The sequence below is a fragment of the Chlorocebus sabaeus genome, chromosome 15, assembly GCF_047675955.1.
Source record: "Chlorocebus sabaeus isolate Y175 chromosome 15, mChlSab1.0.hap1, whole genome shotgun sequence".
Classification (NCBI taxonomy): domain Eukaryota; kingdom Metazoa; phylum Chordata; class Mammalia; order Primates; family Cercopithecidae; genus Chlorocebus; species Chlorocebus sabaeus.
In genome coordinates, this window is record NC_132918.1 from 86,283,962 (window position 1) to 86,308,526 (window position 24,565).

The following is a 24,565-nucleotide window of genomic DNA, read 5'->3' on the forward strand; positions in this document are numbered from 1 at the left end:
AGGAAAGGATGACACAAGGAAAGAATGAAGCGACAAATGCAGAAATTTATTGAAAATGAAAGTACACTCCACAGGGTGGGAGCGGGGCTCAAGGGCCCCGTTATAGAATTTTGACGGGTTTTACATACCCTCTGGAGGATTCCATTGGTTACTTGGTGTATGCCCTATGTAAATGAAGGGATGAAATTAAGTTACAAAGTCACATACTGGGCACACCCTACGGAGAGGATATTTTCTGTCATAGCTGAAGTGTGCATGGGGTTTATGTTCCCTGCCTCCAGACCCTATTTTCCTGCCTCATCTACAACCATTTCCAAATTAAGCATGCCAATACAGTCACTTAAATCTCATTATGTGATTCCAGTACTCATGGTTTCTTTCTGAATGCCTGTCCATGTGGCCAATCCCTTGAGATAATACATCAGAAGCTGACATTATGGCTAGTCAGCTCCATCATCATAAATTGAGCAGAATCTTTTGAAAAGTGAATTATCACTTTTGACACAGAATCCTAGAAGTCAAAAGTAAACTTCCTGCTAAGTGAATTAGCATTTTCTTTTGTTATTCAAAACTACCCCATTTATTAAGTGGGGTTTTACCTTATTTTTTCCTTCTATGAGAAGGAAATATGAGAATATTTTCCTTCTCATCCTTCACAAGTTCTTGCCAAGACCTGCATCTTGGGCTCTTCTCACATGTCAGTCCTTCCAAGGTTGTATATAGTGATATCTATCCTAATGTAAACATTTCTTAGTTTTGCATTGTAATTTTCAATTGCAGTAACCAAGATTGCAAGATTCATGGAGGATCATTTATTTTTCTACATGCTCCTCAAGTTTTTCCTACGTTTTCTAAGTTTTTTCTAGAACCCCCAAACTAGGTGTGGTCTCTTCTCTCCTGGAATCTCAGAGCACCGTGAATCTCATGGTATTAGATATCTATTGCTACGCAACAATTACCTACAATGAACAACAATACACATTTTTGTTCTCACACACTTTTTGCGCATCAGAAATCCAGGAAAAGCTTGACTCATTTTTTTCCAGCTCAGGGTCTCTCTCAAGGTTCCAGTGAAGACGTTGGCCTAGGGCTTCAGTCATCTGAAAGTTATACTGAGGCTGGAGTATTCACTTCCTAAATGGCCCACTCACTTGGCTGAAGGCAGGAAGTCTCTGTTCCTCGCTGGCTGTTGGCAAGAGGGCTTAGTTATTTGCCATGTAAACCTCTCTACAGGGTTGTTAGCATGAACTTAGGAAATGGCAGCCGGCTTCCCCCAGAAGGAGTGATCCAACAAAGTAAGGCAGAAGCTGCAATCGCTTTCATTACTTCCAACAGTGTCATTTCCACAATAGTCTATTGGCTGGAGAAGTCAGCCCTATTCAATGCAGAAGGAGACTACATAACGGTAGAATTATTGGGGTCCACCTTGGAGTCTGGCTAGTACACTCATGTAAGGTTAATACTATAATCATTAATTTCCCTGTTTTACTAATCTAAATTACTGAACTATTTGAAGGAACATTCTTTTTTAGTGATTACTGTTTTCTCCTATTTTGGATAGTACTCAGTGTTGGTGGAGCTCTGTGCCTTTCTTAAAGGAGGACTAGCATTTTAGTGCCCCTTTAAGCTGTAGTAGTGAAATTAGACTATCAAGTTTAAGGAACATTTTTCACACTCTGATTCGAAGTGTCTTTCCTTGGATCTCAAAACCATAAACAAGATCAGTAAAAGTTGTTGTATCCAACAAATGGAAGGAAAAAAAGTTTTAATGACACCTGAAACACCTATTGAGAACAGTTAAACAACATTTAGACATGGAAATTTTAAATGAAGTGCTAGTCTGTAAAATAAGCCTTACAAAATTTAAAGGCATAGTTATCATAAAAAACATGTTCTCAAGCTTCAGTGTGATTAAATAAATGACAGAAGGATAGCCAAAAAGAAGGTGCAATTCTCAACTCATTTAATGAGAATAACATTATCTAAACACCAAAACCACATATGGAGAGAGCAAGAAAAGAAAACTGTAGGACAGCCTCATTAACGACTACCGATAGAAAATTCCTACTAAAAAAATAGCAAAACAAATCCAGCAAGGTATTTTAAAAAAATGCCATTATCATGTTGTTTATCACAAAAATACAATATAAATTTAATTGACTTTGAAAATCAATTAATGGAGTTAACCAATTGAAGATATAAATCACATCATCTCTATAGATTCAGAAAAAGCATTCAGTAAAGCTAAACCCCCACCTATGATTGAAATCAATTTTAAGTTAATAATACAAGGAAACTTTTTTTAACCAAGTAAGGGACACTGTTAAAAATGCCTACAACATATATTCTTAAATGATGCCGCTTTCAACAACAAAAAGGTCTCTGGAGAAAATGTTGACAATTTATTTGAAGACGTTAAAAATACTCTAAATAAACGATCTTGGATAGTAAGAATCAGTATCATAACGATTTCAATTCTCCCCTACATGAATTGTACCTGGATTTAATACAATCCTAGTCAGAATAGCAATAGGATATTCTATGGAACTTGACAAGCTGAATCTAAAATTTCTGAATCATTAGGCACGAATATAGATTTTTTAAAAAGAAACATGATTTTTGCTCACCCCATAAATACAAATTTAATTTTTTCTTGTTTATTTTGTTTTGAGATGGGGTCTCACTATATTGCTCAATCTGATCTGAACTCTGGACTCAAGGGACACTCCCTCCTCAATCTCCCAAGTACCTGGTAGTACAGATATGTGCCACTGTGCCTTGCACAAATTCATTTCAACGTATTAAAAACTGAAATGTGAGAGGCAAAACTACAAAAATATTTTATGACATAGGAGAATATCTTCATAATATTAGGGTAGAGTTGATTTGTTACATGAGATGCAAAAATATTGATGTTTTAAAACAACATCAAAGATTTTTTTAAAAATCACAATAAAGAAGGTGAATCACAGATGGGAGAATCACATATCTATCACCTGACAGTGACCGTTTTTTGTTTTTTGTTTTGGTGAGAACACTTGAGATCTGCTCTTAGCAAATTTCAAGTATAGATTATTATTAACCTCATTAACAACATAATAATTAATATTTACATTATTAGCATGTTAATATTATAAATATGAAATTTAAGTTATAAATATGAAATTTATAACTCTCAAAGTCTAATATTCAGAGTATTCAAAGCCCTCCTACAGATAAATGTTTAAAAGAAAAAAAATAGAAAATCAGGCTGCCAATTCAAACAGGCACTTTCAAAAAAAATCCAAGTGGCCAATAAACAAATGGAAAACTGAGCAACATCATTAGTATTCAGGGAAAGTAAATTAATACCACAATGATATATGATTACCAAAGCATTAGGCTAGCAAAATTCAAAATCCCAAAATACAAGGACTGGCATAAATTTGAAATAATAGGAACTATCATACACTGCTCTTGGGTTCATAAATTCATACAATAACTGTGGAAAATAATATGACATTATGGAATAAAATTAAGTATAGACATAGCTGTCAATTCTACTACTGGGAATATACTGTAGAGGAATCATTACATGAACACCAAAGGCATGTACAGCCGAACAGTGCATAACAACAACAAATAGAGGAAATACCTCGAATTTCCATTTACAGTAGGATGGATAAACAAATGGTTGTGTATTCATGCAATGAAATATTACACAGCAGTGGCTGGGTGCGGTGGTTCAAAGCCGTAATCCCAGTACTTTGGGAGGCCAAGATGGGCGGATCACAAGGTCAGGAGATGGAGACCATCCTGGCTAACACGGTGAAACCCCATCTCTACTAAAAATACAAAAAATTAGCCAGGCCTGGTGGTGGGCGCCTGTAGTCCCAGCGACTCAGGAGGCTGAGGCAGGAGAATGGCATGAACCTGGGAAGTGGAGCTGGCAGTGAGCTGAGATCACGCCACTGAACTCTAGCCTGGGTGACAGAGCGAGACTCCTTGTCAAAAAAAACAAAAGAAAAGAAAAGAAAAGAAAAAAATATTACATAGCAGTAAAACAAAGGAACTACAGCTCCACATGTCAGCTTGGAAAAATCTCAAAACACATAATATTTGCTGAAAGAAGTAGAGAAGAATTCATACATAATTTTTGTCCCAGCTTGATGGAGCTATGATTGACATATAAACTGTATATATTTAGGGTATACAGCATGATGTTTTGCTACATGTACACATTGTGAAATGATACCACAATCACATATCTATCACCTGACAGTGACCGTTTTTTGTTTTTTGTTTTAGTGAGAACACTTGAGATCTGCTCTTAGCAAATTTCAAGTATAGATTATTATTAACCTCATTAACAACATAATAATTAATATTTACATTATTAGCATGTTAATATCAACATTATTAACTATAGTCACAATGCTGTACATTGTTTGTAGTACTCAATTCCTTTTAAGTGAAATTCTGGAACTGTCAAGTAAACAACAGATTTTTTGAAGAATACATATAGATTCTGAGATTATGCAGAAAATCAAGGGAATTATTAGACCAAAATTTAGTCTATAGATGACTCTGGGACTGAGCCATGCAACAGTTGCAGTTTGGGAGGAGGAATACCAGAATTTCTAAAGTACTGGTAATGCTCTATTTCTTATGCTGCTACTGGAAATAGGGCTATTTTTACTCTCTTTAAATTGAACACAGATAAATGTACAGACTCTGTTATGTGTGAAGTGATTCTCAATAAAAAGTTTAAATACAATTTTTCCAACTGCTGTTTTTTAGAATGTAAAATACCTTTAGAAATGGAGTTATCCAAGACTATAAATGTTAAAGAAAATCTTGTTTCACATAGGAAGTTCAGATTTTCGTGTGAAAATTAAAGTTGCATTTAAAATAAACAATCTAATCATTGTCATCATATTAGTTTGATAAATATTCTATATCCTTAAACTACTTTACTTACAGAATATTTCAGAATGGAAAACGTGGGTTGTTTTAAATGCATATATCATATAAGCCATGTCATACCATCATTTTGTCACAAGAGGGACTAGATAGTCAAAAAGTACAACTTTGCCTTTTGGTTTTAAGATTATATTTTCTATCTAACGTTAATTTTTCATCCACTCTATTCATGCCAGTGAATGTGTTTTAGAATATAGTACCGTTATATATACATATATATTTCATATCAACAAAAATGTTAAAATAACTACTAGCTTGCCGTTTCACTTCTGATGAAAATAGATTGTATAGAAAGTATTTCACCAGGCTGTTATGGTTTCTGATTATGTGCTTTATGAAAATTATTTTTATTTTGTATTAGTACTAAAAATTTAAAAGTGAATTGATTTATATATGTATATTTGTTGTATTTATTTTTCTTATTTGATTTCCAGATATCTGTAAGCATTTACAACCAATCTCCAACTTGATAAGATGAATCGAAGTAATTATGAATTTATTGCTAGAGTAAAACCATGAGTTACTATTTTATCCAGTTGACCAGTAGTTTTCACTTAAACTCGCTTTGGGGAACCTACAGTGTTTCTGGAAGGTCTGTCAGGGGCCACTATATATGGAGTAAGAGGGATACTTTTTTACTGGGACAATTCTTTACTTTTCAGATATTGCTGTCTTTTATAAAGCTTTTTATCTACAGAAATAATTACAAATTGAAAACCACTGGACTAGACTGGCAGGAAAAATTAGTGTCAGTTGAAATGTAGGAAATGTTTTTACATGTGTTACCTTATTCGCTCTTTTCAATGTAAAATGTGAACCCTGAGAGGTAGCCTTTGTCTTACTCACCATCGTAACACCAATGCAGAGAACAACACATAACACATGGTTAAGTCCGTGTAACACATGGTAATGCATGAAACATTCAAATATCACTTAACAAATAAGTTTGTTAAGTGAATAAACAGCTCCAGAAGACGGGCATAGCAAGTATTATCTGAATGTTATTAAAAAGGAAAGAGTAGCTTAGAATAAAAGACTTGCAGAGGGTCGTACTATCAGTAAGTAAAAGAATCAAGTAGAACCCAAATCCTCCATCTCCTGGTTTCTAACACATTTTGGATCAAATCTAGGGGAAAGAAGGTGAGGAGAGAATGGGGAAAAGGGAAAGAAAGGAAGTAAAACAGAATTTATTTTGCTTTCCACTATACTGTAACTGCGTCTTATTTAATTGAGCAGGGAAAGATCAACTGTGGTAAAGCAAAAAAGAAAAACACATTTTCACTTATTTACGTTCATTTTTGAGAAAATAAATTTTGGTAGGAGAGACCGAAGGATGTTGGTTTAATCATACGTATCTCTAAAAGAGTAAAAGGGGCCAGGCGTGGTGGCTCACACCTGTAATCCCAGGACTTTGGGAGGCCAAGGCGGGTGGATCACCTGAGGTCAGGAGTTCAAGACCATCCTGGCCAACATAGTGAAACCCCATCTCTTCTAAAAATACAAGAAATTAGCTGGGCGTGGTGGCAGGTGCCTGTAATCCTAGCTACTCAGGAGGCTGAGGCAGGAGAATCGGTTGAACGCGGGAGGCAGAGGTTGCTGCGAACCGAGATTGCGCCATTGCACTCCAGCCTGGGCAACAAGAGCGAAACTCCGTCTCAGAAAAAAAAAAAAAAAAAAAAAAGTAAATGTATTATTTTTTCCTGACAACGTCTATTTCTAAAGGGAGTTTGGGGAATCAGTGCAGGTATCACGTGACTGCTTTCCCCAGCTGCTATTTCCTTCCCTTTCTCACAAGTCCTTCAAACACCTGGGAGGATTGGTTTTTCACTTCCTCTCATTCACATTGTTGGCAGAATTCAGTTCCTTACAGTGGCAGGACCAAGATCCCCATTTGCTTTCAAGAACTAGTAGGCTGGGTGTGGTGGCTCAGGCCGGTAATCCCAGCACTTTGGGAGGCCAAGGTGGGTGGATCACTTGAGGTCAGGAGTTTGAGACCAGCCTGGCCAACATGATGAAACCCTGTCTCTACTAAAAATACAAAAATTACCCAGGCGTGTTGGCATGCACCTGCGATCCCAGCTACTCAAGAGGCTGAGGCAGGAGAATTGCTTGAGCCCAGGAGACAAAGGTTGTAGAAGCCAAGATCATGCCAACACCATATCAGTTTCCATGTCTATTTTTATTAGCCTTGTGTGCATAGCACCGAGCACAGAATCTGGCACATAGAAGGTATTAAGTAACTATTAATTGTCTTTAAGTACATTATTTTAATTAGAATTAATCAATGTTTATAGATATTTTTAATGTACAAGGTACAACAGTAAAAATCTCTCACGTTCTCCATACTTTCCAAGACTTTTTTTTTTCCCCCTGAGTCAGAGTCTCGTGCTGTCGCCCAGGTTTGAGGGCAGTGGCACGATCTCAGCTCACTGCAACCTCAGCCTCCTGGATTCAAGCGATCCTCATGCCTCAGCCTCCCAAGTAGCTGGGATTACAGCAGCGTGCCACCACACCTGGCTAATTTTTGTATTTTTAGTAGAGATCGGGTTTCACCATGTTGGCCAGGCTGATCTCAAACTACTGACCTCAAGTGATCTCCCCACCTCAGCCTCCCAAATTGCTGGGATTATAGGCAGGAGCCACCGTGCCTGGCCTCCAAGACCTTTACTAAGTTATTTACCTCGTAGTAATATCAGGAGCACTGATATGACCATGTAGTTAAGGAAAAAAATTGGCATAATTATTTTCCTCTACTATTTACGTTAAATCATCATCAATCTGAGAGTAGTCAGTTACAGGTTTTTGAGGGAAAAGGCTATTTCTGACTCATTTCTTCTACCCATTAACAGCCACAAAAAGAACCTTATACATAGCAGATACACAGTAAATTATAATAGAAAAAACAATTAAATCATAATAAGAAAAGCCTCGAAGGCATTGAGGTTTTCATTCATGTTTAGTGTTTAAACTAGTATAAAGTAATTATTGGTAAATAAGTATAGTTTAATAATATGACACTAGGAATTGGAGAAGAACTAAAGAAGTTATTGAAAATGTTCTGAAGCAAATATTTTCTTGAGTGTTTAAACTCCTGAAAATTAACTTTCCTTGTGAGACACTATGTCGTACATCACTGAGATTTTCAAGCAATGAAGTATATCACTATTGGTCAAAAAATGGAAGCAGGTCAGGCAAGGTGGCTCACACCTTTAATCCCAGCAGTTCAGGATGCCAAGATGAAGGATCCCTTGTGCCCAGGAGTTTGAGATGAGCCTGGGCAACATGGCAAGACTCCCATTTCTACAAAGAATTCAAAACAATTAATCAGACATGGTGGCACACACTTATAGTCCCAGCTACTCAGGAGGCTGAAGTGAGAGGATCACTTGAGCCGTGGAGGTTGAGGCTGCAGTAAGCCATAATCACATCACTGCAGTCCAGCAGAATTCCTTACATTTGGTGGGAGAAGAGCCTTTTAAGTGTATTTCTCATTACAAAAGTGTTTGTCTGCTGGTAATGTTCTGTTTCTTGGTCTGGGAATTTACTACACTTAAAATCTGTACATGTCTAATACTTTTATAATATGCCCTCCTTTTTGCCCTCTTTTCTGCATGTATATTTTGTCAACAGTAAGCCTAACACTATTATAAGCCAGTTACCTTTTCTATGAGATAAATCACTGATTTACATAGGCTTCTTAGACTCTCCCCGCTGTCACTTTCTTCATAAAGATTCACACTGGTCTTAATTCCCACAGCCAGTGAGTTATACAACCAAAGTTCTGGATCCTTTCTTGTTAAGATTTTGGCTTGATAGAAGTAAGTGATGATAATATTAGCAAATCGAATTGAAAAGTTTCTAAAGTGCGTCTTATTTTTAAAGGGGTAATTTATAGAAAATATAAGCTGGAAGTTATATTAGACCTTTGGTAGTACTGTGTGGATTTTTTATACTTCGCTTTAATAATGAAGATGTTTAATTTATTTCAAACAGTATTTAGCAAAGAGAATATAAGCAAATGTCGACTACCACATACAAAGCTTCTCTGGGTGAAGTCTAAGGGAAGACATGAGAGGCACATTTACCTCTACATTCAGTCTTAGTATCATACTCTTTCCTCTCCCACCATCATCCTTCTTTAGATGAGCCATTCTGAAGCAAAGTTTGTGAAAAACTACTGTTCCAGTTTAATCTTCACCAAATAACAGGAAAATACAATTTGAAGGGGGAAAGGATTTTCTCAAACTAAAGCACTTAGTTGGCAGATTAGTATGCTGATAAGACCTGGCTTTTGGTTTGTTCTATTTGAATTTGGATAAGTTAACTTCTCTAAGCCTCAGTTTCCTCATATGTAAAATGGAGCTAATAATATCTAGTAATATCTACTCCCACAGATGTTGAAAATATGAGATAGTGTCTGGCATATAGTGGGTACTGGTGAGTGAGAACTATCATGTTTATTCCAGCTCCCAAAGAAAGCCCCCAGATCTCCATAAAATAAAAACAAAAATAATGATCAATAACTTGCACTTTAGCTTAACAATGTCCTCCTTGGTTTGTTTCAGGAAAGTAGTAGATCATCCAAAAAGGCGATTTGGTATCCCCATGGATCGGATTGGTAGAAACCGGCTTTCAAATTCCAGAGGCTAATTGATTCCAATTGTGAGTACAATTTGAATAAGTAACAATATATGCAGGCATTTGATTAACATTTCACAATGGAGTAATCAATCTATTCTTGCTTATAAGTTCCCTTTTTGATTTCCTAGCTTATCAATTCACTTTTTCAATCATCTATGTATTCAATTAGTATAGTATATTAATGTTAAATCACTTAAATGATAGTTAAAAAGCAAAAGAATCTGCTAGTTCTGCTTTACTCTCCAAAATTAATGATTTAGTTGTTTTCAGACTCCTATGTAATTAACCATTGAATATTAATATGCAGATAAGGGTTAAAATCCTAGTCAATATATTAAATCTCCTTCATAAATGTATAACAATCCCTGTGTTATGAAGAAGACACATTCAAGTGATACACATCATTTTGTTTACGATAAGTACGTTATTAGAATTATGATAACGTGGAGCATAGGAGAGAAAATGCACAGCAGAAAGAGCATTAGCTATGGAATCAAAATGCTTTAGCCAAATCCTGATTCTTTCATTCATTCATTAGCTTGTTCCTGTTAAGATAGTTTATTTTTCTACAGCTTGTACACTTCAGTAATAATGTAGAGGTATTATGAAGATTAAATTAGATGTTTGTAGTGGGCCTACAATATATTGGATACACAATACATGCAAGTGATAGTTGATATTACAGTTCTAAAAATTTACTGTTCCAGGCCTTATACTTGGCACTTTATGTGTATTGCTTCATTTAATCATTTTATTTCATAAAGCAATACTATCACTATCTCCAATATCTTGAGAAGTATTGATGTATAAGGGTTAAAGTTGCCAGCTAAAGAGATCAGGATTTATGGGTTCAAATTCCAGGTCATCTATCAATATTTGTTAGCTATGGGAACTTATTTAAATTCTGAAACACTTCTTCATTAAATTAGAATGATAATTTCTACCATATAGCATTGTCCTGAGGATTAAATAGATACATATTAAGCACTTACAATAGTACCTGACATGTTAATTTCTTAATAAGTATTAATTAATATTATTATTATACAAATAAATGGAAGGCTTAGAAATATTAACTTACAGTGCCACATAGAGTATAAGTGGTACACACAGAATTAAAATCCAGAAAGGTTACATCCTGAGTGGATATGTTAAACACAACATTTAATCATACATATCCTTTAAACACTAAATAAATGTTTTTTGAATGTGAAATCTTGGCAATATGTTTTCTTCCAATATGGCTTATAGAAGGTGCATCCCCGCTCCCTAAAAATAAGACAAATTAGAACTGCTTTAACAATCCGAGGCTAGAGAAGAGGGAATTCTGCCTTCTGCTTCTCTCGAGATGATCCTTAGAACAATAATTTAGAGGCCCCAAAACTATCACATTAGCCCTGATCTTCTCTTAATTTAAATCGCCCCATTTTGTTCCTCCTCCTCATGCTCTAAAACCACAATAAATAGTCAGTATTTTATCTCAACTCTCTCATTCTCAGAATCACTGAGTCAAAATAAATTTCTTTATCATGCAGTTGTTTATGAACCTCTGCGGTTAATGAATGCCTGTAGATACAAGAGAACTTCCTGAATCCTGCCAAGAACACTGCCTTTTAATCAGCATCATCTTCAAAATAGATTGAACATTATTTCTTCATATCTAGAGATATACCAAGTATGGTCACTCTGCAAGGTTGTTAAAAATTGCCACATTATATTTGAGTAAAAACTCGCTAATTGCTATTTAAAAACCAAGTTAACTCTTTGAGTCCTCCAGTTTCTTGATGTTCTGAGAACATCATGACAACGAGGTAAAATTAATCAAGTTTGATTGGTTTCCACATATACCTTTACCACCCTTGATTATCACCCATTTCAACATTTTTTAGTTCAACCACAACAAGTTATGATAAATTATACGGGGAACTCGTTTTCACACCAATTTTTTTGTTTGTTTGTTTTTGTTTTGAGACCGAGTCTCACTCTTTGGTTAGGGTGAAGTGCAGTGGCTCAATCTCGGCTCACTGCATCCTCCCCCTCCCGGGTTCAAGCGATTCTCCTGCCTCAGCCTCCCGAGTATCTGGGACTACAGAGGCCCGCCACCGCGCTCGACTACTTTTTAAAAAATATATTTTTAGCAGAGACGGGGTTTCACCATGTTGGGCAGGATGGTCTGGATCTCCTGACCTTGTGATTCTCCCGCCTCGACCTCCCAAAGTGCTGAGATTACAGGCGTGAGTCACTGGGCCCGGCCTTGAATGTTTATATGAAGACTGAGACCGTAGAAATTTCAGCTAGCTACTAAACTATGAAGAGAGTTGAATTAATACAGTGCTTCCTGAATCACTGTTGAGTGAAATCCAATCAATTTGTATGTTGTGTCCTTTTCTTTTCTTTTCTTTTTGAAACGGAGTCTCGCTCTGTCGCCTAGGCTGGAGTGCAGTGGCCGGATCTCAGCTCACTGCAAGCTCCGCCTCCCGGGTTCACGCCATTCTCCTGCCTCAGTCTCCGGAGTGGCTGGGACTACAGGCGCCGCCACCACGCCCGGCTAATGTTTTGTATTTTTAGTAGAGACGGGGTTTCACCGTGTTAGCCAGGATGGGTCTCGATCTCCTGACCTCGTGATCCGCCCACCTAGGACTCCCAAAGTGCTGGGATTACAGGCGTGAGTCACCGCACCCAGCCCTGTTATGTCCTTTTCTCAGCAAACTTTGTTGAGCATCTTGACAATCACTGTTCTTATATTAAAATTGCAAGGTGAGAATATCACAAAAGAATCGATTTAGAAAAGAACTTATCACAAATTTTCCCTTTCCCATTCATCAATCATTGTGGGTTCACCTCTTCAACCATTATGTTTCTATTTCTTTTCCATCACTGTCACCAAGATTCTCTCAGACATTTGTTTACTTCCTCATGTTATGTAGTTTATGAATAACAAAAGACATGAGATGATAATATATTTCTAATTTCCAATCAAATTTTCAAAGTTACTTTTGATATTTTTATCTACTGTCACAATATTCCTTTGAATTAAACAGGGGGTGTACTAAAGTGTATCATTTAATAGATAGCAACTTAAAAGTCATTAAATACTGTTCACACAGTCATACAGCTAAGAGGTTCAAAAACATAAAGTTTCATTTTGTCCAACCCCATTTTTTAAAACAATTCAGGAAATTGGAACTTGCAAGAGGAAATTAACTTGTCTCAAATTTTATAGACTCTTGGGCAGAGCAAAATCTGGGGTCCAGGTCTTTGGACTTACAGGCCGACATTCTCTTCATGACCCCAAAGGTCTTCTTGGTGCTAAGTTTTCGTTGTTGAATGCTAAATTCATTGGCTATACATTTCTAAGACGAACAGACATGGTATCTCACACTTTACAAACATCTTTGTTTCAATTCTGTGCAGGTTGATGGATTTACTTTTGGAGCAGGTTTATTTGTGGGTTTTCATCTTCTGGGTTTCACTTTAACACTTCACGTTAAAAGTAAAACTACTACCTAATTATGGAAGCGTTGCTTGATTTGAGGTCAAGTCTAGACACAGCTGCTCTATGATAACCTAGCATAGGGGCCAAATGCCCCCTGGAGCTTTGCTAACAGCCACTGACATGAGGCCAATTGATAAATACGAGAAAAATCACACAAATTTATTTAACATTTACACATGGGAACCTTCAGAATGAAGACCTCAACTCTCCCTGGAGGTACAGATGCTTATATAACATCTTAAGGTTACAGAAAGAATACAGACTCAGAGCATGGCCACAACCAGGTTTTATCAATCGTTCCAAGGCAGGTGATGGGAGAGAGAATGGAAGAGGCTTGGCTAGCAAAGGTGGACTTGGTATGTACATGAAACCTCATCGGCAGCAGCCCTCAGAGAATTTAGATGGTGAATGCTGATTTTCAGTCCTTTAAAGGTATCAAACTCTCAGTTAATCTTTCCTAGATCTGGACAAGGGAAGGGCTGGCTGCATTAATGCAAATTCTCTACAGATCTACAGATGCAAATTTCCTCCACAAAAGACACATTTTCGGGATCACTTCAGAATATGTTAAAGAAATATATTTTGGAGTAAAATATTTTTTATTTACTTCAATCCCCACTTTGAAACTTAAAACGCATTTCACATATTAAAAGCCAAACTAATAGCTTTGGAGAGATTTGGAATAGAGGTTGTTAGATAGAAATAGACAAAAATGGAAAGACAAATTGGGATAAACAGAAAAAAGTAAATTTAAATATATTATCTCACATCTTGTTTAGTCAGTCTCTTAGTCCTGAGAATAGATGGGTTCAGTTAAATCGCTGTGTCCCATTCCAGAAGGTGGCACTGAAGGTGGACTAGGCCTCTATAGGTGATGCAGACAAACAGATCTTTAATAAGAAGTATTATACCTAGTATACCCTACACTAGGTATCAAGTATTTCTAAGGAAATAGAAAAAAAAAACAACAAAGGTTAAAAAATGTCTAGAGCGGTCTATAGACTAGTTTTTTTAGATTCTCTGAAGCATCTTCAGAATGCAATGGCAATATGACAGAGTCTTCTGAACTGTGGTTCAAGTGAACTTTGAGAAGTCCCTATCAGCAGGCATGAAGGTTGTTTACATATAAGCGGCTGTTATTTCTCTCAAAATTTAAGTTGTCTAACTTCAGTCTGCAGGGCTTTATGAAAAGCACAGTTTTAATTTCTAGAGATTTCAGGTCAGAAAAAAATGGAAGAAAAAAAATAAAAACCTTAGTTAGGAGACTTGTAGCCAAGAAAGAATTCAAGATTCAGTCCAAACTATAGGCAAATAATAAAAACTCAAAAACAATGAATAAGGCTAGAATCTAACAACAGGTGTCTGTATAGTTTTGTTTTGAAAGACAATTTTTCTTTCTCCACTTCCCCATTTCTACCAAAGACAAGTCATAGTCCTTATTTATTTGCAAAATAAGTTTCAGTCATATTATATATTATACTTGGTCTGATTATCTGCATAAAGTACAGCAAAAATGTGATTGGCCATATAACGTCTTTTGAAATTGGCTTTACTGAGACTTTCCTTATAAGGAATCTCAGATAAGACTTTCAAAAGCTTCTTGAGGTTAACCAAATCAAAGATTTATTTGTGCTTGTACATACCTGTATGAATTGGGTGAATTTCTCTCTTCTCAGGGTCCCAGAATAACTTGAGATTCCTGGGCCTGTCAGAAAGTGACATTTTTTTTTTTTAATTTATTTATTATTATTAAACTTCAAGTTGTAGGGTACATGTGCACAACGTGCAGGTTTGCTACATATGTATACTTGTGCCATGTTGGTGTGCTGCACCCATCAACTCGTCATTTACTTAAGCAGTCCCCAGCCTTTTCGACACCTGGGACTGGTTTCCTGGAAGATAATTTTTCCAAGGACCAGGCAACGGGGGGGGAAATGGTTTTGGGATGAAGCTGTTCCTCCTCAGGCATTAGTCAGACTCTCATAAGGAACACACAACCTAGATCTCTTGCCTGAACAGTTCACAATAGGATTCGTGTTCTTATGAGAATCTAATGCCACTGCGGATCTGACAGAAGGTGGAGCTCACGTGGTAATGATCACTTGCCCACTGCTCGCCTCCTGCTGTGTGGCCCAGTTCCTAACAGACGACAGACATGTGCTGGTCTGCAACCCAGAGGATGAGAATGCTGCTTGACTCACCGCAGGTCAGGAACTTTGTAAAGAAATCACACAGGCAAGGTATCAGGCAAGCCTTTCCAAAAGGCTTTTTATTGGCTCTATAAAGTCAAACTCAATTCCTCAAAGTAGTCTGGACATTTCTGAAAATATACCACTCCGCTCAAACCCTCGATGAAATAACCAGTATCTGCAATTGTGTACTGTTAAAAAAGAAAACATATTCTTCCTGAACTTATACAAAACATTATATTCCTATAAACTAAAAATGTTCACAAGTAGTTTCTAAATTCTGAAGAAGGCAGGTAGAAAGAAATATGCTTCAAATTTTTTTCACAAAAGTATGCTTTACTCAATCTGTTGTAAGATATAAATAGCCCTAAAAAAGTGTTTTAACTCTGAAAAAAAAAGAAAAAGAAAAAGAATCAGCAATGTTTCAAACAAAAAAAGTCATTAAAATGATTTCAGTTTTCTATTACTTTTAACCAGTGTAATTAACTCTTGCTGTGCTTGATGTTGGGTTACCAGTTGTCATGAATGCATCAGCTTTTTAATTAGAGTCCTAAAAATTTTGGAATTTTTACCTAATCAAATTGTATAATCTCCAAAGTTATTAGAAACCTGTACTTAAGAGAACTTATAAAAGTACTTTCCATGAATTTCCATAAAGAAGCCAATTTTGGATTATAGCTGATTATAAACCACCTTTTAGGAAGAGTCAGAGTCAAATAACGATTGTCTGTGTATGACAAAAGTCTTAGACTGGCAAGGTTAAAGAAAATTGACAAGAAAAATCAGTCATTTCTATAGCATACAGCAATTTAACATAATAATTATAATTAAATACTACTGATAACATATGCTAAAACATATCAGAATTTTAGGAATCTCATGCAATTTTAGAACACATCTTAATACCACATTATATAAATATATTGCAAAGTAAAACACATTTCAGACTTGACAATGCTTCCTGTGTGATTTGAACACGCCAAATAAACTGTTTCTGTTTTTCTGGGACTTCCACGGGCTCTAACATTCCAAAAGGTAGTTTGAGGTAAAAAAGACTGAATTTAGCATTTGAATTTTGATTTTGGAAAGTTTATCAAACATCAAAAGTTTAAAATACTTGGTATCACAAAATAAGATCACAGGTCTCTGTAGAGAGGAGATTCAGTTTCTTAAACAATCATAAGGTCTAATAAAGACAGCATGAGGCAAACTGAATCTGTCTCTCCCCCTCTCCCCTTCTTTTTTTTTTTTTTTGCAGCTTACTCAAAAAGTAAATAAAATTTTTTACTACCTCTTATTAATACTATGTTAAAAGATTATTCAAAGGAGAAAACCAAATTTTACCTTTGTATTCATGTATTATTAATGCTAAAGCTAATTTTAATACAAGTTTATAAACAAATCCATACAATTTCAATCTGTTTTATAACCTCTTACAATTTTTAAAATTTCTTCAATTTAAAACAATCCTTAAAACCTCTAAACTAGACAAAATAACTCTAACAAAAACCAAGGCTGGGTGTGGTGGCTCAAGCCTGTAATCCTAGCACTTTTTAGAGGCCAAGGCAAGAGGACCACTTTGAGCCCAGAAATTTGAAACCAGCCTTGGCAACAAAGGGGCACCCCATCTGTACAAAAAAAAAATTTTTTAATTAGTCAAGTTTGGTGGGGCAAGCCTGTAGTCCTAGCTACTTGGGAGGCTGAGTTGGAAGGATCACTTGACCCTGAGAGGTGAAGGCTGCAATGAGCCGTGATCACACCACTATACTCTAGCCTGGGTGACAGAGTAAGACCCTCTCTAAAAAAAAAAAAAAGAAAAGAAAAGAAAAGAAAAAGACCACAGACACACAAATGTACATGCCTTTCTATAATCCTTCTTACCAAAAACATGCTCTACTTCCTTATACACTTTGCATATTTTTTCTCTTATATCTAGTAGTTTTGACTACATGTGGTTATTATAGTGTTAATAATTAGTAACTTTTATCTTAGTAAAAAACCTAGGAAGTAGGTAATTTTAATTACATATCAGATGCAGAGCCCAGGACAAAAGACAATGCCTGGAGAATCTAATTTCTCTCAGCATCTCCCACCAGGGGAGGCATACCTGGGATAGGAGAGATGGACCAGGTGTCATCCCCGAGCCTCATCATAGGCATCTATCTAGACCTCTGAATCAAAAGATTCAAATCAAGATACACAGACTCAGAAACAAAGTAATCAAGTATCAAAAATCTCAAGCAATAGCTTTTTGGCCATAAGCCTGCCTGATCAATAGACTCAGACAAAAATGTCTAAATTACAATTCTGAAGACATTTCAATCTTATTTTACCAATCATTCTAAAACTATCTTTATTTTTCCAAGATTGCTAAAATCACATGAACTTGAAAAGCATTTGGTCTTAATTTATGAGTACTCATTTACTTTTAAATTATCGTGGTACCATGTGTAGACAATATTAAACATGTATAGTTATAAATACATATATACATACACATGTATGTACAGAGACACACAAGGTATAGCATACACTCTGCACACAAAGACTTCATTGTTTTGATGTTAGAATTTTAGCCATAAGACAGGTAAAACTCACTAGTCTAAAAAGACAGATTCAAACTATGCCTTTGTAAATGGAAAAATTTAAGGTTTATATGGAGAATCGTTTCTGAGTTTCAGAGAAAACCGGTAGCAAATTTATATCTCAAAGTACAGAGAGAACTTGATTTTTCAAGAAGCTTGGGTGTGTCAAAGGAAGATTAAAAATGGATGCCAAGATTCCTTAGGAATTAACCATAAGATTGCATAAGGAGAGCAATCTCATTTAGATAAGTAGCTTTTAATTTAGTCTGTGTTTTTCAAGTAGACCACTGAGGTCAGGACAGAACTCATTAAGGAACAAGGCTAACAAAGTATGTGTAGTTTATAGGGCCTAATAATTTAAATATGAAAAAAGTGGACGCGGTTAAAAGGCAAAGCATTTAGATGTTTAAAAATCAAGGGTTTCTGAGAGTTGAACAATGAGAACACGGGGAGGGGAACATCACATACCAGGGCCTGTCTGGGGATAGGGGGCAAGGGGAGGGATAGCATTAAGAGAAATACCAAATGTATGCGGGGCTCAAAACCTAGATGACGGGTTGATGGGTGCAGCAAACCACCGTGGCACATGTACAGCTATGTAACAAGCCTGCACGTTCTGTACATGCATCCCAGGACTTGAAGTATAATAATAAAAAAAAAAAAATCAAGGCTTTCACTGAATCCCAGGTCCCCCCCAAAAGAGGAAAGCACCATGGAGACCAGGCCACACTTTGGGCACTTTGCTGCAAATACATTTTTCTAGGTGTTTAAACCACACCGTTGCTTGTCTAATGTGCAAATAAATGAATAGCCCCCTTTAGTAACAACCATTTATTGGAAACAACTATAGTTGGCCACATCTAACACTGTTTCTCTTGCCTCGCTATTACATACACCAAAGTCAAGTTCTCTCACAGTATCAAATAATTTCTAGTCAAAAGCCAAAGCAATCAGGTAACACAACACAGAAGAGAGCAGAGTTTTAGACCTGAGAGGAGGTTGCCTACGACGCTTGAAACTGCAAGGAAAGAAGACTCCCAGCAAGGAGTAAGAGTACTCAGAGTAAACTTCTTCTGAGTTCCTTAGGAGTGCGATCTGTTAGAAGTCTTCTCTAGATCATTTCCTGTGGTACCAAAAATGGCAGAGAGGAAGGAGAAGTAGGGAGAAGTGAAAGTAAATGGGAAAACAATCTCTTTTTGTTTGAGACGGAGTTTCAAAAAACTCTTTTTGCCCAAGCTGGAGTGCAATGTCACAATCTCAGCTCACTGCAACCTCCACCTCCCAGGTTCAAGCGATTCTCCTGCCTCAGCCTCCCAAGTAGCTGGGATTACAGGCATGCGTCACCACGCCCCACTAATTTTTTTGCATTTAGCAGAGATGGGGTTTCACCATGTTGGTCAGGCTGGTCTCGAACTCCTGACCTCAGGTGTTCCATCTGTCTTGGTCTCCCAAAGTGCTGGGATTTACAGGCGTGAGCCATGGCGCCCAGCATGGGAGAACAATTTTTAAGAAAAGAAGGGAACAGAGAGACATGCACATTTAAAAAACAAAAAAAAGTTTTAGTCCACTGAAAAACAATTTCCAAAAACAGGATCCAAAGAGAAAAAGCAGAAAGACACACACAAACACACACACACATACACACACACAGCTCAGATATCAACTTTTAATTAAGCTGATCTTTAACCATAGAGCTTTTTAAAAATCCCTTTAGTTTTTAGTATTATCAGATTTTAACTGGGACAAATAGCTGATCTTAATATTTCTGGCTTTGATTTTTTGTTTGTTTGTTTGTTTGTTTGAGACAGACTCTCGCTGTGTCACCCAGACTGGAGTGCAGTAGCACCATCTCGGCTCACGGCAACCTCCGCCTCCCGGGTTCAAGAGATTCTTCTGCCTCAGCCTCCCAAGTAGCTAGGATTATAGGCGTGCACCACCATCCCTGGCTAATTTTTATATTTTTAGTAGAGACAGGGTTTCACCATATTGGCCAGGCTGGTCCTGAACTCATGACCTCATGATCCACCCACCTTGGCCTCTCAAGTGCTGGGATTACAGGCGTGAGCTACCAAGCCTGGACTTCCAATTTTTTTTTTTTTTTTAACCAAAATTACACTCCCTGGTAAAATTAATAGGCCTTAACCAAGGTTCTGACTTAACCAAGGATGTATGAGGTATCTCCAAAGAAGTGAATGAACACTCCCAAAAAGTCAAAAGTCACACAAATGTCAAACCAATAGGGCCCCCTGACTGGGTATCAAACCCAGGCCTTGATGCTGAAAGCATGGAATTTTAACTAATAGACCACAAGGCAAGATGGCTTTTATTGTTATTCCCTCAGGCGATCTCTTACAAAGGACTTTAAAAGTTTTAGGTCAAATTTTTGCTCTTTAATTTAGTCAAGAGAATTTTGAAGGCTAGCCATGACCCTATTATGTATCCTCCTTTCTTTCTTTCTTTCTTTTTTTCCTTGAGACAGTGTCCTCTGTCACCAGGCTGGAGTGCAGTGGCACAATCTTGGCTCACTGCAACCTCCACCTCCCGGGTTCAAGTGATTCTCCTGCCTCAGCCTCCCGGGTAGCTGGGATTACAGGCACACGCCACCATGCCCAGATAACATTTGTATTTTCAGTAGAGACGGGGTTTCACCATGTAAGCCAGGATGGTCTCGATCTCTTGACCTCATGATCTGCCACCACAGCCTCCCAAAGTGCTGAGATAACAGGTGTGAGCCACCATGCCCGGTCTATGTATCCTTCTTTTAATTTAATCTTCTCGTCCGTTGTTTGGTATAAGACATCTCTAAATTTTTTTTTTTTTTTTTTTAATTTAGGAATTTTAGTCTAACTTAAAGGATCCGTCTTCTGGCCCCTGACAATTAAGATTTCCAGTGGTGTACTTATTCCAGTAACAACTCAATCCAAAAGCCTCTTCATGTAAAGCCCAGAATGTAATGTTAGGGCATAGAAGAAACAATGCCAAAGATTCCCCTAGCAAAATCTCACTCCTAGAAACAGGCTAAGATAGCAAAAGACTCTTGTTGCCACAGATATTAAGAAACCCACAGATTTGTGAGGGGGGGTGCCAGTCACAGATATGTTAATCTGTGACACCAGGTGTCCCCTCCTGGGACTGGACTTTCCCAGCATTAATCAGGCAACAAGGGCTGAGAAAACAAAAGCCCCTTATGGACGGGACTTCTTATGACAAACCCCCGCCCCCAAGAACTTGGGAGATTAGTCACAAAAAAAGTCGGGTTCCCAGGCATTTTTAGGATGACCACCTGATGTGACCCCAAAATCATGCCCTGCGGGTGGTGGAGACCAGGAAAGAATGCTCCCACTTAGTCAGATGTCAAGCTCTCCAGGACATAAAATTGAACAAGAGGGAGCTTTATTTGATATACCTCTTTATGAACAACACAGAAGGACAGAGACAAAGGAAAAGACTATTTCTGGGAGGAAAGAGATCACACAATATGAATACTCATACCACAAAGTACCAAAAAGTACACCAGAGATACTATACCCCAAGTTAAGTCACATAAATCTTTGTCTCACGTTACTCAAAATTGTGCAGAGGAAACAGTGATTTTTACCATTCCCCGACCAGATTACACAGAGAGAGATAGAGGCCAGGAGCTTTTCTGGTAAGAAATTCTTACTCTTTTTGCCAGCAGATTAGGTCTTGGGTTCTCATAACTGTGACTTCCGGCAGCGTGAAGTTTTAATCTCCCTGCTCACTGCACCAAACGGAAGGCGCCAAGGACTGACTTTAACCTTTGTCCCTTGGAAAGTTTGCTGAAAATCACTGACATGCGGCAGATCTAAGATTAAAAGGAGAAAAGGATACAACTTTATTTAATGTGTATGCAAGGGAGCCTTCAGAATGAAGACCCAATCTACCAATGGTGTACAAAAAAGTATTATATTATCTTGAGGTTACAGAAAGAATGCAGGCTCAAAGCATGGCCAAAAACAGGTTTTAGTGGCAAGAGAGGTTATGGGAGAGAGAAAGGAAAGAGGCTTGGCTAGCAAAGGTAGTCTTGCTATATAGATAAAACCCAGAAGCCCTCAGAGAGAATAGATGGCAAATGTTCTTTTCAGACCTCTAAAAGCATTAGACTCTCAGTTAATCTTCCCTAGATCTAGACAAGAGGAGGGCTGGCTGCATTAATGCAAATTCTCCAGAGATGCAAATTTCCCCCACAAAAAACAGCTTTGTGGAGCCACTTCAAAATAAGTCAAAGAAGTATATTTTGGGTAAAATATTTTGATTTCCATCGCTAGTTCCCAGACCAAACACTAATTTCTTCTCTGATACGTATTTTCAAAAGGACGATAATTTGGTATTTATGCAATGGCTTTCTGAAATCATTAATAAATTGTACCAAAGTTTCGAGTTTTTAGTAGACTTTAGCTCTAAGCAACTCAAATTCAAAGAAGTATTTTGTCTAAATTTTCCTAGCTTCTCTAGATGAAATTAGCAAGTTCTAGGTCTGTGCCATTGAAATCAGAATGTCAACCTGATAAAATTAGAAATGTGACTACTGGCCGGGCACAGTGGCTCACGCCTGTCATCCCAGCACTTTGGAAGGCCGAGGTGAGTGGATCTCCTGAGGTCAGGAGTTTGAGACTAGCCTGACGAACATGGTGAAACCTCATCTCTACTAAAAATACAAAAATTTAGCCTGGCGTGGTAGCATGTACCTGTAATCCCAGCTACTCTAGAGGCTGAGACAGGAGAATCGCTTGAACCCGGAAGGCAGAAGTTGCAACCAGCCAAGGTCGCGCATCATTGCACTTCAGCCTGGGCAAACTCCATCTCAAAAAAAAAAAAAAAAGAAAAGAAAAGAAACGTGACCATTAATTGTGCTACCACTTGCTGGCACATCCATTAAGACTTTTCTTCCAATAAGGTGAGACACATGTTGCTGAATTATACTGAAAATTTTTATTTTGGATTTACATTGACATATATTGACATACCATTGTTCAAATAAATTAATATAACTCAAACACAGCAGAAATCTTCTTTAAATGGCAGTATATGGTGGGATTCTTGGTAGAATGTGCAAAATACACAATTTTCAATGTGTTACAATAAACAGAAAGTAGTATTCAGGTTTTCTTTGTTCTTTTGTTTGTCATGGCAGTATCCTTTGAACAAAGATTAAAAACTCAAGCAAAATAGAATATAGTTGGTACTTGAAGAAAGGAGTTGTGAAAAAGACTTTTTATAATTTTTATTAAAACGAGCATAAGCACTTAGCTTATATGTTTAAAATATTCTTTTTAATGCATTTTGAACTGAAATTGTTATTTTGCATTATGATCTTCAAAATAAAAATGTGCCATGTAAATAAAGGCTATAATGGAACAGCATGTGATTAAATATTTCACTCTTCTCACGTGAAGTTGATGGACTTCCACCTGATCTACAGAGTTCTCATTAGCTTTAACAATCTCAACTTTCATTTTTGCAGATGCAACTTCCCTGGTGAAATGTCACAGAAATGTGGAAGATGCTTCACTGAAGTTATTCACACTTCTTAATGATTAAATTTTCAAGGAACTGACCTTCTGCAAATCCTTTCCAAAGCTTGAACTTCAGTCCATCACATTACAGCATTGTTACAGCTTCAATTAAATTGTGTAAATCATTTTGATACACGTACATTTAAAAATTATATATCTTAATTATTCAAGAATGGTTAACTTCCCCTTAAACCTTACTTTTAAAAATAATAATTAAAAACACAACACAGTGAAATGCCGTCTATATGGATTTGCCATGCACATGTTTGTAGTCAAAGAATAATAACAAAAGACAGATTTGCTTCTGTAAAATTTAGATATAATCTGTTCGTTATTGGGGAATAAGGAAAGGCAGTGCTGTATATTTTCTGTTAAGTACTTTCACTTCCCTATATTCCATTTTTTCCAATAGCCTGATTGGTAACAATTATGAAATTAGGCTTCTCTTTTCATATTCAAGTTTCAATCATGTTCAGAAAAATAAAACACAGCCCTAATGAGCATATTGCCTTAGAATTAAGAAAGTGAAGGACATTACTCATTTGTCATACGTAGATATCCCTTGTCCCCTAAAAGCTTCCCATGTTTCTAAATTCTGATAGTTAAGAGAAGCAGTGTCTCATTCGGAGTGGAATAAGTACACGCAGAAGTAAAAATGAAAGTAGGAGGGAAGTCAAAGAATTACCACCAAGTAGTAAACCACCATAACAGGTTAGGGTCAGCTAAGCACACATCATTTTAGCTCAGTACATTTCAGCATAGTACAATGTGATTTTTTTGATATCTTGGACTCATCTAAGAAACTGTTTACTCTGTTTCATATATTGGCTTATTTGGCTTCAATTGCCTTATTATCCTTAAGTCAATTGAAGAGCATAATGATTTTGAGAATGATTTCTTTAAAATGATTCAGATTATTTTTGAATGGCTTATTAAAACATAAGTTTTGGTATTGTAGAAACCTCAATTCTCAGTAGTAACTATGATGTTACTGTGGCTTGGACACATAAGCCCATTGTGCATTGGATATACTTTGAAAACACACAAAACTCTTCTCAAGTGAAGTTTTTTTCACACAAAAGAACTTTCTATGGAACAGAGATTCATCATAAGTTACTTAGCAGAAGTTTATAAAGCATCTGAAAAACACTTCCT

The 24,565-nt window shown here is 36.9% G+C and overlaps 1 protein-coding gene across 1 annotated transcript in view; it reads left to right on the forward strand.

Moving 5' to 3' along the window:
* Positions 1–9,716, forward strand: part of OSTN (osteocrin) — a 30,199-nt gene extending 20,483 nt beyond the window's left edge. Inside the window, exon 3 of the mRNA XM_008009527.3 lies at positions 9,528–9,716. Coding sequence (XP_008007718.1) covers positions 9,528–9,612 — 85 coding nt within the window. The 3' untranslated portion in view covers positions 9,613–9,716. The remainder of the gene's footprint in view (positions 1–9,527) is intronic.
* The last annotated feature ends 14,849 nt before the right edge of the window (positions 9,717–24,565 follow it).